At 34.8% G+C, this 19,540-nt stretch overlaps 1 protein-coding gene across 9 annotated transcripts in view; it reads left to right on the top strand.

Moving 5' to 3' along the window:
* BLTP1 (bridge-like lipid transfer protein family member 1) overlaps positions 1 to 19,540 on the top strand; it is a 211,758-nt gene that overhangs the window by 50,356 nt on the left and 141,862 nt on the right. For all 9 annotated transcript variants that reach the window (XM_011748835.3, XM_011748834.3, XM_011748836.3 and 6 more), the window contains exons 16-21: positions 5,611 to 5,766; positions 6,038 to 6,135; positions 7,645 to 7,823; positions 8,309 to 8,415; positions 9,369 to 9,577; positions 18,996 to 19,223. In XM_011748835.3, coding sequence (XP_011747137.2) covers positions 5,611 to 5,766; positions 6,038 to 6,135; positions 7,645 to 7,823; positions 8,309 to 8,415; positions 9,369 to 9,577; positions 18,996 to 19,223 — 977 coding nt within the window. The remainder of the gene's footprint in view (positions 1 to 5,610; positions 5,767 to 6,037; positions 6,136 to 7,644; positions 7,824 to 8,308; positions 8,416 to 9,368; positions 9,578 to 18,995; positions 19,224 to 19,540) is intronic.

The raw sequence follows: 19,540 nt of genomic DNA, 5'->3' as shown, positions 1-19,540 counted from the left end.
TACGCTGAAATTTTAAATTAGTTATTAAAGAAAAAAACTAACAAGATTTGTTAGAAATAGACTAATAGCTGTAACGTTTCACATGAGTTATTAAAGAAGAAAATAAGATTTGTTAAAATAGAATTTGGCTAATAACTTTATAAAATTATACTAGTTTCTTGAAATAAGTAGTAAACTGAATTTGTTTAGTTCAATTTTTGTTTATTTCACTAGCAATCGTATCTCAATCTTTCGACTAATAGAAGTATAAAGTAGATAAAATGCAACCAATATACATTGTAAGTCTCATACATGAATAATGATTCAAAACAAACATTAAATATCATCTCTGCCCTCACTTATGGGCATTTCTTGTTTTGTATTATTTGTCTCAAGTACATTGGTATGTGTACTAGACATAGACAAATGAAACAATACCAGACATTATGTATATTGAGTGCAAGTGTGAAATGCAAGTGTGAAATGTGAAGCTGACAAATGCATGTAAGACCTGAATACAGAGGAAACCACTGTCATCTGAAGGTAATCGGAGAAAGTAAGGAAAGACATTAAGGTCTGAAATGGTGTTTTTAAATGAATTCAGTAGTATTAACTAAGATCTGGTAGTATTTTGCCATTTACAAAGCATGTTCACTTGTATTATCTTCACATAGCTCTAAAATAGGATAGCTGTTATCCCTGAGTTAACAATGAAGAACTTGAGGCATAGAAATGTTGAATGACTTGGTCAAACTTACGAGGCTAGGAAGTAGAAGACATTTAAGAACAATTTTCAGACTGAAGACCCTTTGCCTTCTCTATAGTATTATGCTGGCAATAAAGATGGTTAGTTTTTCCTTAGCAGAGAGGATATGAAAGATAGTATTTAGTTTGACCAAAAACGCTGAACTGTGAATGTTATGAGTGAGAAAGGTGAGAAAATCAGCTTGATGAATGATGAATATATATTGTAGAGTTGGTTATATCCAGAGATGATTTTTGGGCAACTCCCAAGTGTTAGATGCTGTGCTAAAGACTAAAGTTAGAAAGTAGGAATAGAGTCAGCCTAGTTTGGTAGGGTGGCACTTAGAAGTAAAAGATTTGAGGTAAGCATAAAGTATGTAAACTGTGATGAATCACTGTGATTGTTAAATAAAAATATGTTTAAAGTAAATTTGATAAGTTGAATTTTCTGTTCTCTATTAATGGAACAGGTTAATAGCCATATGCCTTTTATTGTTGGTATAGTAAAACTCTGTATCTCATTAATATTAATTTGTAATTGTCATTTGACATTAAGTGTATTATTCTGCCATTTTAGTAAGACAAGAGTTTCTAATACATTTGTGCTACCTTCTGTATGTGGTAGCTAAAATTTAAATGGGTTCATATCATATTATATAAGATAAATTTACTCTGAGTTCATTATTGAATCTTTTTTCTGTTTAAATATCACCTTTAAAATACAAAGAAAACTACTTTAAATATTTCACAGTTTTACCTATAATTTTCCTTAGGATATCTTTAATAATAAATGCTACCATTTGTGGAGTGCTTACCCTGTGCCAGTTACTTTGTTAAAACTTCACATAAATCATCTGAATTCTCATCATAAGTCTGTGAGGTTGTTCTGATTTTATAGAGGAGAAAACTGACAATATTTAAGTCACTTTTTTCAAGATTACATAGCTGATAAAATGATAAAGCCAGAATTTAAACCCAAGACTATCTAGTGTCAAAGACTGTGCTATAATAATACTATTTCCAATTGTTTCCCTCTCTCTCTCTCTCTCTCTCTCTCTCTCTCTCTCTCTGTGTGTGTCACACACACGCACACACACGCGTTCTAATTTTATATACATGGCACTGTGTTGTGTATTGTGAGTACACAAAGATGAGTTTGACACCTCTAGGAGGAGCCTTTTATTGAAAGACATTGCTGGGAGTGTACAATGCATGTAAAACATTCTGGAGGCCAGAAGATAAAGTTGTGCAAACTGGTATGGTAGATGGTAGATCAGTGCTAATGTCTTTAAAGAGCCTTTATTTATTGGGATTAAAAAAAAATTACAGTACCAAAGGGTAAACAGACTAAATATATGAACACAATTTTAATGAGGCCAGCATCATCTTGATACCAAAGCCTGGCAAAGATACAACAAAAAAAGAGAATTTTAGACCAATATCCCTGATGAACATCGATGCAAAAATCCTCAATAAAATACTGGCAAACCGAATCCACAGCACATCAAAAAGCTTATCCACCACGAGCAAGTCGGCTTCATCCCTGGGATGCAAGACTGGTTCAACATATGCAAATCAATAAATGTAATCCAGCATATAAACAGAACCAAAGACAAAAAACACATGATTATCTCAATATTTGCAGAAAAGGCCTTTGACAAAATTAACAGCGCTTCATGATAAAAACTGTCAATAAATTAGGTATTGATGGGACACATCTCAAAATAGTAAGAGCTATTTATGACAAACCCACAGCCAATATCATACTGAATGGGCAAAAACTGGAAGCATTCCCTTTGAAAATTGGCACAAGACAGGGATGCCCTCTCTCACCACTCCTGTTTAACATAGTGTTGGAAGTTCTGGCTAGGGCATTCAGGCAGGAGAAAGAAATAAAGGGTATTTAATTAGGAAAAGAGGAAGTCAAACTGTCCGTGTTTGCAGATGACATGATTGTATATTTAGAAAACCGCATCATCTCAACCCAAAGTCTCCTTAAGCTGATAAGCAACTTCCGCAGTCTCAGGATACAAAAATCAATGTGCAAAAATCACAAGCATTCCTATACACCAGTAACAGGCAAACAGAGAGCCAAATCATGAGTGAACTCCCATTCACAATTGCTTCAAAGAGAATAAAATACCTAGGAATCCAACTTACAAGGGATGTGAAGGAGCTCTTCAAGGAGAACTACAAACCACTACTCAATGAAATAAAAGAGGACACAAACAAATGGAAGAACATTCCATGTTCATGGATAGGAAGAATCAATATAGTGAAAATGGCCATACTGCCCAAGGTAATTTATAGATTCATTGCCATCCCCATCAAGCTACCAATGACTTTCTTCACAGAATTGGAAGAAAACTACTTGAAAGTTCATATGGAACCAAAAAAGAGCCTGCATTGCCAAGGCAATCCTAAGCCAAAAGAACAAAGCTGGAGGCATCACACTACCTGACTTCAAACTGTACTACAAGGCTACAGTAACCAAAACAGCATGGTACTGGTACCAAAACAGAGATATAGACCACTGGAACAGAACAGAGCCCTCAGAAGTAATACCACACATCTACAACCATCTGATCTTTGACAAACCTGACAAAAACAAGAAATGGGGAAACGATTCCCTGTTTAGTAAATGGTGCTGGGAAAACTAGCTAGCCATATGTAGAAAGCTGAAACTGAATCCCTTCCTTACATCTTTTACAAAAATTAATTCAAGATGGATTAAAGACTTAAATATTAGACCTAAAACCATAAAAACCCTAGAAGAAAACCTAGGCAATAGCATTCGGGACATAGGCATGGGCAAGGACTTCATGTCTAAAACACCAAAAGCAATGGCAACAAAAACCAAAATTGACAAATGGGATCTAATTAAACTAAAGATCTTCTGCACATCAAAAGAAACTACTATCAGAGTGAACAGGCAACCTGCAGAATGGGAGAAAAATTTTGTAATCTACCCATCTGACAAAGGGCTGATATCCAGAATCTACAAAGAACTTAAATACATTTACAAGTAAGAAACAACCCCATCAAAAAGTGGGCGAAGGATATGAACAAACAGTTCTCTAAAGAAGACATTTATGCACCCAACAGACACAAGAAAAAATGCTCATCATCCCTGACCATCAGAGAAATGCAAATCAAAACCACAATGAGATACCATCTCACACCAGTTAGAATGGCAATCACTAAAAGTTAGGAAACAACAGGTGCTGGAGAGGATGTGGAGAAACAGGAACACTTTTACACTGTTAGTGGAACTGTAAACTAGTTCAACCATTGTGGAAGACAGTGTGGTGATTCCTCAAGGATCTAGAACTAGAAATACCATTTGACCTAGCCATTCCATTACTGGGTATATACCCAAAGGATTGTAAGTCATGCTGCTATAAAGACACATGCACACGTGTGTTTATTGTGGCACTTTTCACGATATCAAAGACTTGGAACCAACCCAAATGCCCATCAATGATAGACTGGATAAAGAAAATGTGGCACATATACACCATGGAATACTGTGCAGCCATAAAAAAGGATGAGTTCATGTCCTTTGTAGGGACATTGGTGAAGTTGGAAACCATCATTCTCAGCAAACTATCACAAGGACAGAAAACCAAACCCCGCATGTTCTCGCTCATAGGTGGGAACTGAACAATGAGAACACTTGGCCACAGGAAGGGGAACATCACACACTGGGGCCTGTGGTGGGGTGGGGCCAAGGGGGAGGGATATCATTAGGAGATGTATCTAATGTAAATGACGAGTTAATGGGTGCAGCACACCAACGTGGCACGTGTATACATATGTAACAAGCCTCCACGTTGTGCACATGTACCCTAGAACTTAAAGTATAATAATAATAATAATAATAAAAGCAGTTTAAACATACAGTGAAATGGCAATGAACAAATATGAATATAATTCTAAGAAAGTCAAGTCTATGTTTCCTTCACCCATTGTAGTCCTAGAGTCTAGAACAGAGCCTGACACACAGGAGACACTCAGTAGATATTTGTTTAATGAATAAAACAACATGAAAAAATGTTCAGCCATGCTTGTAGTTAAGAAGCTCAGTGAAAGCAAGATACCATTTTTCAGTTATTAAATGTCAAGTAAAACAAAACAAAAAACAGATAGATGATAGAAAGAGATAGAATGCAGGAGAAAGTTCAGTGAAATAGGTAGTCAAGCATACATTTCCGGTAGGAATGTAAATGGACTCACTTCTCTTCTAATGCAATTTATAGTAGTCTCGAAAAATATTCTTAAATTTTGACCCAGCAATTCCACTTCTAGAATCTTTACTGACAAGCAATCCTGAATATGTAAAATATTTTTTACAAAAATATATAGTACATGGTAATATATATAACACAAAAATTTGGAAAGAGTATAAATATCCAACTATAAAAAATGGTTAAGTAGGTCCTGACAAATCTTATTAATGAGCTATTATGCAAAATTTATGTAAACCTGTGAAATAACACAGAATAATATTTGAGTTCAGTGAAAGAAGCAACACATAAAAAATGTTCTTATAGGATAGTGTCAGTCTGTGTAGAAAAATAACTGGAAGAAAATGTATCCACAATGTTGGCTATTTGGGTAGTGGAATATCAGGTGATTTTTTTTTTTAAATTTTCTGAAATTCCTTAAAAATAGATATATTAATATATAAAATTTCTTTTATTTGGAACTATGACTGGTAAGTAAACATCTGTTCACTGTCAAATTATTTAAATACATCCTAATCACCTTTTAAATATTTCAATCAAAAGAAAAATTCATTTTTGACTGGTGTTAGAAAATCTGTGTTTTTCTTTTCTGAGTTTCAACTAAATTTACAATTTCTATTCACTACCCCAATAATTTTAGATTTAATTCAAGACTGGTCTAGTGATAGTCCTCCAGACATTTTTTCATTTGTTCCATATACGTGGAATTTTAAGATCATGTTTCATCAGTTTGAAATGATTTGGGCCGCTAATCAACACAATTGGATCGACTGTTCCACTAAACAACAGGAAAATGGTAAGACATTTAAAAAATTAGGTTAAGTATTTCTCTCATTAAGGAAAATACCAACTAAGAAAATTAGTATTGATTTGATAGTTTTAACAGATACTAGAAGTTGTTTCTCCCCATTATCTTTGTGAGACTCTCAGAGGACTGTTTCAGAGTTTGTATTGAACTAAAACTTAATTTTGTTTAGTTGTGCATTTTAGACAGTTTTATAATTGAAATTTTATGGACATTAACAGTAAATTTACTTTTCTTATTTTTCTTTTTTTTTTTTTTGTAGTGTATCTGGCAGCCTGTGGAGAAACACTAAACATTGATTTTTCTTTGCCTTTTACGGACTTTGTTCCAGCTACGTGTAATACCAAGTTCTCTTTAAGAGTATGTATAGTTGAATGCATTATTATTCCACAAGGTGTATTAGTTAGTTTGATTTCCCAAAGCTTATCTTTACTCCCTCTACCCAGTCCATTGCCACTTCAAGGTATTTTAGCTTTCCTCCAATGTCTACTACCTTTAGTGTCAGAGTTCCTGCTGTTTTCTTTTTGTAGTTAACTGCACCTAAGAAATTGGGCAATTAAAAATATCTTAAGTTGACTATTTTCTTAGAGTTCATTTCTGATATCTGTGGCTAATCTATATGTTAGCCTTTCTAGCTCTAATGTTTACTAATTCATATGAACTAATTTTATACTTCCCTTTATTTGATTCTTAATTGTAAACACAAATTCAAGGAGTAACCACAGTACCTTTCTTCCTTTTATCTGGATGCCTGTACTTCTAAGCTCAAAATTTTATGGAACATATAATTTTTTGGTATGGGCAACCAGTAGTACTTGTAGTATTAATAGTGGTTATACTGGTAAAATTAGCAACATAATAGAAACAGCTAACATCTGTTAAACATTTTCTGTGTACTACATAGACACTATTCCATGTGCTTTATGTAGTAACTCATTTAATTCTCAGAACAACCCCCTTGAGATTATTATTACCTGCATTTATACATTAGGAAAGTGAAGAACAGAGCTTTTGTAACTCATCATATACCTAGTGAGGTATTGGGCAATATAGCTTAGGGCTCCATTCTTTTAACCACTCTACCTTGCTGCCTGTTAAGAAACTAGTCATCAAGATGAACAAAGAATAGAAGACCTATAAGGAAAAAAGTAAAGCCAAGTGAAGATCCATTGATTTGCCAGTTCTGAATTATTGAAAGCCAGTTGAGGAAACAAGACTTACTAGAATCAAATGAGATAATACTATTTTAAAAATTAATAAAAATATAGAACATAGTACACCTGAGCTTATAAAAGTTTTTTTTAAAAGCTAAACTTCATAAAAAAAAAATCTCTGATTACCCATGGAAGACATTCTTTTCACTGTTTGGAAACTATACTGTTTCTTTCCCTGATTATTTTATTGTTTTTCAATACAAATTTAGTTTTAGTCAATGTAAAATCTTATTCCTTATTTACCTGACTGTTGAATGTAAAATCTGCCATTTCAAATTTGTTTATCTCACTTGTGTAATCCCAGCACTTTGGGACCCTGAGGCAAGATGGTTGCTTGAGGCCAGGAGTTTGAGACTAGCCTTGGCAACACAGCAAGACCCTGTCTCTACAAAAAATAAAAAAATAAAAAAATAGCACATTCCTCTCGTCTTAGCTACTTGGGAGGATCACTTGAGTGCAGGAGTTCAAGGCTTCACTCCAGCCTCAGTGACAGAGTGAGACCATTAAAACAAAAAATAATAATACAATAAAATAAAAATAAAATTTATTTTCTTTCAAACTTATTTTGAAAATTGTTGTAGACAGTTTTGCCTATATTAACCAACATATTTATGCACTAATGTTATTACTTTGGCTTATTATAATTATTTTTTAGGGAGAAGATGTTGATCTTCATTTGTTTCTACCAGATTGCCACCCTAGTAAATATTCTTTATTTATGCTGGTAAGAAATTGCCACCCAAATAAGATGATTCATGATACTGGTATTCCTGCTGAGTGTCAAAGTGGTCAGAAAACAGTTAAACCAAAATGGCGCAACGTTACTCAGGAAAAGTGAGTACATAAAATTAGTGACACAGGCCAGGCACAGTGGCTCACACCTGTAATCCCAGCACTTTGGGAGGCCGAGGTGGGTGGATCACCTGAGGTCAGGAGTTCAAGACCAACCTGGCCAACATGGTGAAACCTTGTCTCTACTAAATATACAAAAATTAGCTTGGCATCATGGTGTGTGCCTGTAGTTCTAGCTACCTGGGAGGCTGAGGTAGGGGAATCGCTTGAACCCGGGAGGCGGAGGTTGCATTGAGCTAAGATTGTACCACTGCCCTCCAGCTTGGGCAACAGAAAGAGACCCCATCTCAAAAAATAAATTAATTAGTAAAACAAAATAAAATTAGTGACAAGTATTTTCTGCTTATATGTGGAGAAATTCTTCTTCTTTCAAAAAATAATAATAAAATTTGATTATCTGCAACTGATATCTGTACAATTAAAGGAATAAGTATCTGACTAGAAACTATCTGTTTTACTCTTCAAAGGGCTGGTTGGGTTGAATGCTGGACTGTCCCAAGTGTCATGCTTACAATTGATTATACATGGCATCCAATTTATCCACAAAAAGCAGATGAACAGCTAAAACAATCATGTAAGTGTTTTTATATAATTTGTGCTTTTATACAGCTGCTATTATGATTGGTAGTCATGAAAAATAAAAAGCAAATAAATTGAAACACATCTATTCTTGTGACTTAGTATAAATATAATCTTTTAAATATTTTAGATTAATTATATCTACTTTTTGAGCATTTACTATGTATCAAATAGTGAGCCAAGCAATTTTCTGGCTTCTATTATCTCATTTAATCCTTGTAACAACTCTGTGAGACAGATATTACCATTATTTTTATCTTAAAGTTGAGGAAATATGCTCAGAGAAGGTAAGTAATATTCTCAAAGTCTGCCAAGCTAGAAGCAGTAGAGCCTGAATGTGAAACAAGGTTTGTGTGAATCTGCATATTTAAGTGCATGATTTTGTGTAACGTTAGTTTCTTTAATGCATTTTGACAGTTCTCATATAGTTTATAGTTTCCTGAAGGTAATTTGCCTTATTACCTGGGTCCAAAAAAGAATTAGAGCCAAATGATGATGTTTTCTTTGTATTTTTCCAGTGAGTTAAGTTTCAAAGGATAGTTTTCATAATTGTTTCATAGTGTCTTGATAATTTCACACTGTATTTAAATAGCTATTTATATGAAAAAATTTTGTAGTTTAGTGCCCAAGAATAGTTAAGGTCTCGATGTGACCCAAATTTATATTGCAGGGACTCAATAAGAATGTCGTTTATGTTAACAGCAAGTTTTCATTGATTTTCTGCAGGCTGATTTATGTATTTCTCTCATATTTCAATATTTATTCTTTACTTTCTTAATTATTGCTCTTTTAGGTCTGTTTTCATTATATGTACATAATGTAAGGATTAGTTGATGTCATGTTTGCAAAGTAAAAGTTTTTAGTGAATATTTCCTTGAAGATCTTCCAAGAGGTCTTTTGTCCCCCACTCCCCAAACATTAATCTTTTTTTCCCTTAATTTACTACAGTATCAGAAATGGAAGAGACAATGCTATCCGTATTAAGACCATCCCAGAAGGCATCAGACAGAGTTGTTTCTTCTCCCTCTACTTCTTCACGCCCACCTATTGATCCCTCAGAACTTCCACCTGATAAACTTCATGTAGAAATGGAACTTTCTCCAGATTCTCAAATAACTCTCTATGGACCTCTACTAAATGCCTTTTTGTGTATAAAGGTACGATTCTTAAAAACAACTTACATACTTTTAAATATAGACAAAGCAGTTAAAATTTAATTGAAAATTGAGACCATTTGAAATAGCCAGTTGGATTATTTAAAGTGTTGAGGATATACCAGATATGTTGACTGGACTTAGGGTGCTAGATTCAATTACAAAATTATTTATTAAAAATAGTACTCCTCAGTTCAGCATTCTTTTGTGCATTTTCTATGTTCTAGGAATGGTGCTAGTTGCTATAGATAAAGATGACATAGCATCTGTTCTCAGGGGTGTAAGCTAGAGGGATAGCTAGGATAGACAAATATATGGACAAATTTTAACACATTGTAAGTCATGTAGCAATAGAAGTACTACATATATCTGAGAATAATTGGTAATGGAAAACACTACTTCAAGTGAGTCCATTAAAAATAAGTGACAACGTTTTATGATAAATAATGAATAAATATTTGTTTGGTGCTTTATTTGAAAAACTGAAGCAAATATATGAAAATGCTTGTTTCAGAGTATATCAAACTTAGGTTCTAAATAAATGTGCACTAATTTTTAGAACAAAGAACAAATCGTGTTGACTCATTTTGGTATATTTTTTTCCACTGAAATTGTGTGATTGCACAGTATGACAGCACTTTAAAGTTGATCTCTGTAGAATGATTATGAAGAGAGGCTATTTTTGGATAAATATTTGAGGAGTTCATCAGTTTTCTGGAGATCACTCTTATTTTGATATTCAAATCATATGTTTTAAATGCCCCCAACAAATTATCAACAATTCTTGTTGATTTAATCTTTATGGTAACTACTATAATCCTTCCTGATCCTCACTTACCACCTTTACCTGTGATTAGAGGAGTTATCCACATCACTTTCAACAACTTAAGAAATTTTGCTTTTTTTTTTTTTTTTTTTTGAGGCGGAGTCTCGCTCTGTCGCCCAGGCTGGAGGGCAGTGATGCAATCTCGGCTCACCAAAAGCTCTGCTTCCCGGGTTCACGCCATTCTCCTGCCTCAGCCTCCTGAGTAGCTGGGACTACAGGCGCCCGCCACTGCGCCTGGCTAATTTTTTGTATTTTTAGTAGAGACGGAGTTTCACCAGGGTCTCGATCTCCTGACCTTATGATCCGCCCGCCTCGGCCTCCCAAAGTGCTGTGATTACCACCGCGCCCGGCTGAAATTTTGCATTTTTAAAGGATCTGGCAGATTCACTTTGAATATTCAATACCTAGCTGACAAGGAATCCTGTAATGTACAGCGATAAGAGTAATTAATTCTGGAGAGAGGGACTAGGATGTTCAGGGTTGGTCAGGAAAGTACGATGAAGGTTCGTTAGTAAAGGCTGTCTGCAGGAAGTGCTGGCTGAACTGGGTTTTGAAGGCATATAGCATCTCAATATTTAAGTTATTATATTGTCTTTACTAAAAACTACCATAAATCATCAGATGATGTAACTTAATATAAAAGATGCAAGGGAAAATGTGGTTAATATTTGTAGATACCTAAAGTTTCTGCTGATTACATACACACCTTTCTTCCTTCTTGTGACCATCATTTGACCTAAAATGTATGTCAGATATTTCTCCCAATATCTTACTTTCTTAGGATTGCATGTGAATAACTATAAAGGATTTGAAAGATAATTTTCAAGCTATAGTCTTCCTGAAGAGGCTGCATTATATTTTACTTAAATATAAGTAATGATTTAATTAGTAGGTGAAGGTAGTCATAGTGATACAATATCAGTTTTTGAATACTACTAGAGTGGTATTAACTTTCGTTTTTGCATTACTATGTACACATGGAACCTCAATTTGTTTTTATTAAAAAAACTGATAGTAATAAAAAAATAAGAGGACTCTTAACAAAACAGAATAGTGAAATAAATATATGCTTTCATTTTAGCTTGTTTATAGGTTCTACTCCACAGATGTAGCCATTGCTGATAGATATTGTTTTCATACAGAATTTTGTGCATTAAAGGCTTTATAACAACTTTTTAGTAATTTCTAAAGTTTGTCTTGCCCTAAATATTGTGTTAGTATTTACATTTATCTAATTAGCTTAGAACTTGTATAAAATGTCTATTAAAGCAAATTGTAAAATTTTAAATTTTGACATGTTTACTAAATATATATCAAAGATGGCCGGGTGCAGTGGCTCAAGCCTGTAATCCCAGCACTTTGGGAGGCCGAGGCAGGCGGATCACGAGGTCAGGAGATCGAGACCATCCTGGCTAACACGGTGAAACCCCGTCTCTACTAAAAAATACAAAAAAACTAGCCAGGCGAGGTGGCAGGCATCTGTAGTCCCAGCTATTCGGGAGGCTGAGGCAGGAGAATGGCATAAACCTGGGAGGCGGAGCTTGCAGTGAGCACTGCACTGCAGCCTGGGGGACAGAGCGAGACTCCGTCTCAAAAAAAACATAAAAATAAAAAAATAAAAAAATATCAAAGATATGACAGGCAAAAAATTTGTTTAGCCCAATTAACTCTGTGCTTCCTTTTATAAGGAATTTATGCAATTCTTTAAGTTTCTGGTTTTGTTTTTGTTTTTTAAGAGACAGGGTCTTGCTTTGTCACTCAGGCTGGAGTGCAGTGGCACAATCATAGCTGTTTGTAATCTGGAACCCCAGGGCTCAAGTGATCCTCCCGCCTCAGCCTCTTGTAGCTAGGTCTACAGGCAAGCACTACCACACCCATCTAACTTTTAAAAAATTATTTTTTGGAGAGACTGGGTCCTGCCATGTTGCCCAGGCTTGTCTCAAACTCCTTCCTGGCCTCAAGCGATCCTCCAGCCTTGGCCTCCCAAAGTGCTGGGATTATAGGTGTGAACCACCATGCCTGGTCTGTTTGTTTAACTATATAACGTGTATTTTACTTGGTATCGGTATTAGTACTTTGAAACTTTTTGGAAGTTGAAAAATATATATATTATTTTTATAACATATTCAAATTGATATATGAAATGTTCTTGTTCATGTATTTTCATGTATACATGAAAAAGAAAATGGAAATTTAAGGGAATGTAAAAATTCATGTAACCGAGATTGTCTTTTTTTAGTTATCAAAATTAAACATCAAGAAATTATAAAGAATAAACTAGGAAAAAAAAAATCACTATGTTTGTTTGACTGTATATGAAAGACTGCTTTCCAAAATCCACAGAAGAAACTAGGCCTGGCATTATCATTATAAATAATTCTAAGAAGACTATGTCTACTGAATATGCATTAAAATTTATGAGGACATGTATGGAAATGGGAGGTCTTCTGCAGATGTAGACAATATAGTAATTGTGAGTGTCAGCCCAAAATTACTTCAGTCATATTAAAACGTTGTCATTTCTTCTGTTGTGGATATAAAGTTGGATAACCATACTACTTATATTACTTTCCTGATTTGACTTCTCTTAGTCTTATTTCATTTTTTTGTTAATGAAGGAAAATAAATCTTTTTATAATGATAACATGTCAGTGGTAGCAAATAACTGCATGAAAGGGTATATATGGCATATATGTTTTTCTTATTAAAAATAATTTTAGGCCAGGCACAGTGGCTCACGCCTGTAATCCCAGCACCTTGGGAGTCTGAGGTGGGCGGATCACGAGGTCAGGAGATTGAGACCATCCTGGCTAACAAGGTGAAACCTGTCTCTACTAAAAATACAAAAAATTAGCCGGGCGTGGTGGCGGACGCCTGTAGGCCCCAGCTACTTGGGAGGCTGAGGCAGGAGAATGGTGTGAACCTGGGAGGTGGAGCTTACAGTGAGCTGAGATCGCGCCACTGCACTCCAGCCTGGGGATAGAGCAAGACTCCGCCTCAAAAAAAAAAAAAATAATAATAATAATTTTAATAATCTTGAACAGAAACCTATTAATTTTTCTTTTTTTAAAAAAGGGTAATTTTGGAAACAGTACTTGTGGACTTTTCCTACTGTTTCTCCGATTTTATTAGCTGCCATCTTTTCACCTATTGTTGTTATTTTTTTCTGTTTTGAGAAATGAGCATCATTGGATAAGTATACATTTTTAACTAGGAAAAACATTGCAGTCTCTTACTTGAAGTAGGTGATAAGATACTCATATATCAAAACACCATTATGAAAAGAAAATTTTGGAGAATTCTTAAGTAAATTGAAATGTAGTTTATCATTCTTAAATTCAAACATGATGCAAATTTGACAAAAGAACACATTTTCTTGGTTCTATAAGCCAGTGGATTTTTTCTAGGGTTGTTTGGAATTTATTTTAAAGATAGTTTAATTTTGCATGCCATCTATTATAAAATGAAATTGAAAGTTTTATTTGTATTTGTAAATATTTGTGTACATTTATTAATCTTAAAGTACCATAAAAGTTTGCCATAATGTATCACCACCTACCTTACACTTTGATCAACCTTTTTGGTAACTTTTTTTTTCAGTAAATTCTTTTTTTTTTTTTTTTTGAGACAGGGTCTGACTTTGTCACCCAGGTAGTGGCATGGTCACGGTTCACGGCAGCCTCGACTTCCTGGGCTCAGGTGATTCTCTCAGCCTTCCAAGTAGCTGGGACCACATGCATGCGCCACCATACCTGGATAATTTTTGTATTTTTTTGTGGAGACAGGGTTTCACCATGTTGCCCAGGCTGGTCTCGAACTCCTGGGTTCAAGTGATCTGCCCATCTGCACCTCCTAAAGTGCTGGGATTACAGGTGTGAGCCACTGCGCCTGGCCTTTCAGTTAATTCTTAAGAAATCAACAGGCTGGGCGCGGTGGCTCACGCCTGTAATCCCAGCACTTTGGGAGGCCGAGACGGGTGGATCACGAGGTCAGGAGATCGAGACCATCCTGGCTAGCACAGTGAAACCCCGTCTCTACTAAAAAATACAAAAAAATTAGCCGGGCGAGGTGGCGGGCGCCTGTAGTCCCAGCTACTCGGGAGGCTGAGGCAGGAGAATGGCGTGAACCTGGGAGGCGGAGCTTGCAGTGAGCTGAGATCCGGCCACTGTACTCCAGCCTGGGCGACAGAGCGAGACTCCGTCTCAAAAAAAAAAAAAAAAAAAAAAAAAAAGAAATCAACTAATAGATTTGGAATTCATAAATTAAGAAAAACCCTTAAGTCACACACCCAGCATTAGACATTTAACATTAGACAAAGTTCTTAAGGGAGTTATAATTTTAAAAGTACATTTTGTTGACGATATTCAGTAACGACAAATGTATTAACTCTTGAAAGAATCCTAGTATTTTATAACTCCTTTAGAGCAAAGTCATTGACACATTTAACAAAAATTAGCAAATGTTCTCTGCTATGTTGGGCATTCAGTGTTCCCTAAGGAATTTGATATGAATTATTTCCATTTCAAAAGCAATGGAGATTGCTTTAGTAGCAAATTGAACATTAGACCCAAGGGAATCTTTTTTCTTTTTACTGTAATAATCTACAGAAATCTAAATTTTTTTCAAGATTTACAATTGTGAGAGATTACAAGGGAATTTTTTAAAAATAAGAGATCTGTTGGCTAGAATCATTAAAAATGAGTTAAAATGAGTGCTGGTACCTATTTTGTTTTGTTGGTACATGTTAGTATTCTGAAACCTAATAGTAGTTGAGTCCTTAGATCAGCTGTTTAGGGAGAAGGTGGGGCAGAGGTGTTTTTCTGGGGGCCATTTACACGTGGAAGTATCAAAGGAGTTTTTCCACTTTACACTTGACTCTGGACTCTGCCTACTGCAAACTTTCTGAACAGTCATCAGGACTGGGGTGGAATGTATATTTCATAAAGGCTTCTGGAGGGGAGAACTACTGCTCTGAACATCTTTAAGTTTTGTTTGTTTACTTTATTTCAATTGTTTTGGGGAACAGGTAGTTTTTGGTTACATGGATAAATTCTTTAGTGGTGATTTCTGAGATTTTGGTGCATCCATCACCTGAGCAGTGTACACTATACTCAATGTGTAGTCTTTTATCCCTCACCCCACCACCCGCCACATCCTTCCTCTCGAGTCTCCAAAATCTGTTACATCATTCTTATGCCTTTGCATCCTCACAGCTTAGCCCCCACTTATGAGTGCAAACATATGATATTTGGTTTTCTATTCATGAGTTACTTCATTTAGAATAATGGTCTCCAATTCCATCCAGGTTGCTGTGAATGCCATTCTTTCATTCCTTTTTATGACTGAGGAGTATTCCATGGTATATATGTGTATATGTATGTTTGTGTATATATATACACATACCACATTTTCTTTATCCACTCGTTGGTTGCTGGGCATTAAGGTTGGTTCCATGTTTTTGAATTGTGAATTGTGCTTCTATGAACATGAGTGTGCAAGTGTCTTTTTCATATAATGACTTCTTTTCTTTTTGGTAAATAGCCAGTAGTGGGATTGCTGGATCGAATGGTAGTTCTACATTTAGTGCGAATCTCCATACTGTTTTCCATAGTGTTTGTACTATGTCACATTCCCACCAGCAGTGTAAAAGTGTCCCCTTTTCACCACATCCACACCAACATCTATTATTTTTGATTTTTAAATTATGGCCAGTCCTGCAGGATAAGGTGGTATCACGTTGTGGTTTTGATTGCATTTCCCTGATCATTAGTGGTGTTGAACATTTTTCATGTGTTTATTGGCCATTTGTGTATCTTCTTTTGAGAAATATCTGTTCATGTCCTTTGCCCACTTTTAGATGGGATTATTTTTTTCCTTGCTGATTTGAGTTCCCTGTAGATTCTGTATATTAGTCCTTGGTCAGATGCATAGTTTGTGAAGATTTTCTCCCACTCTGTGGGTTGTCTGTTTATTCTGCTGATTATTTCTTTTGCTGTGCAGAACCTTTTTAGTTTAATTAGGTCCCATTTGTTTATTTTTGTTTTCGTTGCATTTGCTTTTGGGTTCTTGGTGAAGAATTCTTTGCCTAAGCCAATGTCTAGAAGAGCCTTTCTGATGTTATCGTAGAATTTTTATGGTTTCAGGTCTTAGATTTAAGTCTTTGATCTATCTTGAGTTGATATTTCTATAAGGTGAGAGATGAGGATACAGTTTCATTCTTCCATGTGTGGCTTGCCAATTATCCCAGCACAATTTGTTGAATAGGTTTTTGTTTCTTATTTTGTTTATGTGATGTATCACATTTATTGATTTGTGTATAAACCATCCCTGCATCCCTGCTATGAAACCCACTTTTCTCACTTTATGTTTTTGTATGCTTTGTTGATGATCAGTTGGCTGCAAGTATTTGGCTCTATTTTGGCTTTATTTTGGCTTCTCTATTCTGTTCCATTGGTCTGCGTGCCTGTTTTTATAACAGTACCTTGCTGTTTTGGTAACTGTAGCCTTCTAGTATATAGTTTAAAGTCAGGTAATGTGATGCCTCCAGATTTGTTCTTTTTGCTTAGTCTTGCTTTGGCTATGCAGGCTCTTTTTTGATTCCATATGAATTTTAGGATTGTTTTTTCTAGTGGTATGAAGAATTGCAGTAGTATTTTAATAGAAATTGCCATGAATTCATAGATTGCTTTTGGCAGTGTGGTCATTTTCACAATATTGATTCTACACAATTTGTTGAATAGGTTTTTGTTGTTAATTTTGTTTATGTGATATATCACATTTGTTGACTCATGCCTACATCCATGGTGTGAAACCCACTTGATCATGGTGAATTATCTTTTTGATATGCTCTTAGATTCAGTTAGCTAGTATTTTGTTGAGGATTTTTGCATCTTTGTTCATCAGTGATATTGATCTTTAGTTTCCTTTTTTTAATGTCTTTTTCTGGTTTTGGTATTAGGGTGATATTGTCTTCATAGAACGATTTAGGGAGGATTCCCTCTTTATCTTTTGGAATAGTTTTGGTAGGATTGGTACCAATTCTTTTTTAAATGTCTGATAGAATTCAGCTGTGAGTCCATCTGGTGGTTCTGGCCTTTTTTTTGTTGTTGGCAATTTTTAAAAATCCCTTTTTCTCTCTCTCACTGTTTGTTATTGGTCTGTTCAGAGTTTCTGTTTCTTCCTGGTTTAATCTAGGAGGGTTTTATATTTCCAGGAATTTATCCATCTCCTCTAGATTTTCCAGTTTGTTCACGTAAAGGTATTCTTAGTAGCCTTGAATGATCTTTCGTGCTTCTGTGGTATCAGTTGTAATATCTCCATTTTTGTTTCTAATTGAGCTTATTTGGATCTTCTCTCTTCTCTTCTTGGTTAATCTCACGAATAGTCTATCAATTTTTTTTATCTTGTGAAAGAACCAGCTTTTTGTTTTATCTCTTCAAGTTTTTAATGTTGATCGAACTTAATTAGACATTTATGTTATTTTTAAAAATTTAATGTTGGAATTTAAAGTATAACCCAGTGTTTTCTGTTATATTTGTGCATAAATTTGTCCGTGCTTCAGAATTGTATTATAAAGACAATTATTAAGATTTCAGGCAGGTTTCAAGTGGCATCTGTATTTAGGAGGTGGACGGCAATAGGGAATAGAGGAAAAAGCACTGGTTTTGTGAGCTGGTAGGTTTGGGATTTCAATATTAATCCCCCTACCAATTAACTGTATGACTTTAAGCCCTTTGACATTATTTCCTATGAAATGATATTATTTACTGATGTCCATAACTCTAGTCAGAAAATAACTTTGTCAATAGTCAAAGTGCAGAATTTACCAAATTCCTGTCTTGGTTCTAATATTTAACAGATATGCTAACAATGTTAACAGGAATATTTAACAACTTTTGTTTACTACTGACAGATCAAAAGGGCAAAATTTAAATTTAGAATCAATGGGAAAAATAATTTAAATTCCAGCTAAATTTATATTTTCATGCAAAAGAAAACAATAGTTGAAACACTTCTGCATAAAAAACCAGGATGAACTATGTGAAAGGAATTTTTGATAATGTTGGTAACACATGCCTTTATCTCATCAATAACCAAGATTGGATATTTTTATTAAAGCTGTTGAAACATGCCCGATAAATAATTCCAACAGGAATATGTGAATTGTACTAGTTACCTAATCGAATTTAGCCAGACTGATTTTTAGTGAATTGCTTCCCCCAAAGGATGTCCTCGGGTATTGCCTGAGAACTCTGAGGAGCAGTGATTGAAAACTGTTTAACCATGCAAACCTTCAAAGGTCTCTGAGGACCTAAATTACAAGGTTTTGCTGTAATTGGGGCAATGTCATGAAGCTTTACTATAAAATAGGCTTCTGTAACTTTTTGTATTTTTTGCTACTGAATATTTATTTGCCAAGTGGCTATGTGTAAGCCTTAACATGTTTTCTTTTGTATTTTAAGACAATAGGGCTGATGCCTTTTTATTAAATATAATAGGTCAAGGAAATACATAATTTACAAATTTAGGCTCATAGGTGAAAATATATTTACATACTTCTTCTGACAGCAATTTGCGTTTTCTTAATATTTATAGGAAAACTACTTTGGGGAAGATGACATGTATATGGATTTTGAAGAGGTTATCTCAAGTCCTGTTTTGTCACTGTCAACATCATCCAGCTCTGGGTGGACTGCTGTTGGAATGGAAAATGACAAAAAGGAAAATGAAGGTTCAGCCAAGTCAATTCATCCACTTGCCTTGCGTCCTTGGGATATTACTGTACTTGTTAATTTGTACAAAGTTCATGGGCGTCTTCCTGTTGTAAGTGTTTACACATCAAAGTAGTCTGGAATATATTATGACATCCACCTGTGTATAGATGTAAAGCATGCAACACACACTTAGAAAAAGAAAATCAGATTCAGAAACTTCTAAATTTATTATTTTACTGTTATAAAACTCATGTATTTTCTTCATAATATGATTACTTGATCATTGGTAATTTTATTTTCTATTTTTCTTCTAATTTAACTTTAGCTCCTTCTTTGCTGTTCTGTGTAACGTCAGGACATTGTGTCATACGTTGAGTTGTTGGGTTTATAATTAACCTGATGGGTATTCAAGGACTTTACGTTTTC

This window comes from Macaca nemestrina, chromosome 3 (assembly GCF_043159975.1).
Source record: "Macaca nemestrina isolate mMacNem1 chromosome 3, mMacNem.hap1, whole genome shotgun sequence".
Classification (NCBI taxonomy): Eukaryota; Metazoa; Chordata; class Mammalia; order Primates; family Cercopithecidae; genus Macaca; species Macaca nemestrina.
Note: the sequence above shows the minus strand (reverse complement) of the source record. Positions and strands in the feature narration are given on the sequence as shown.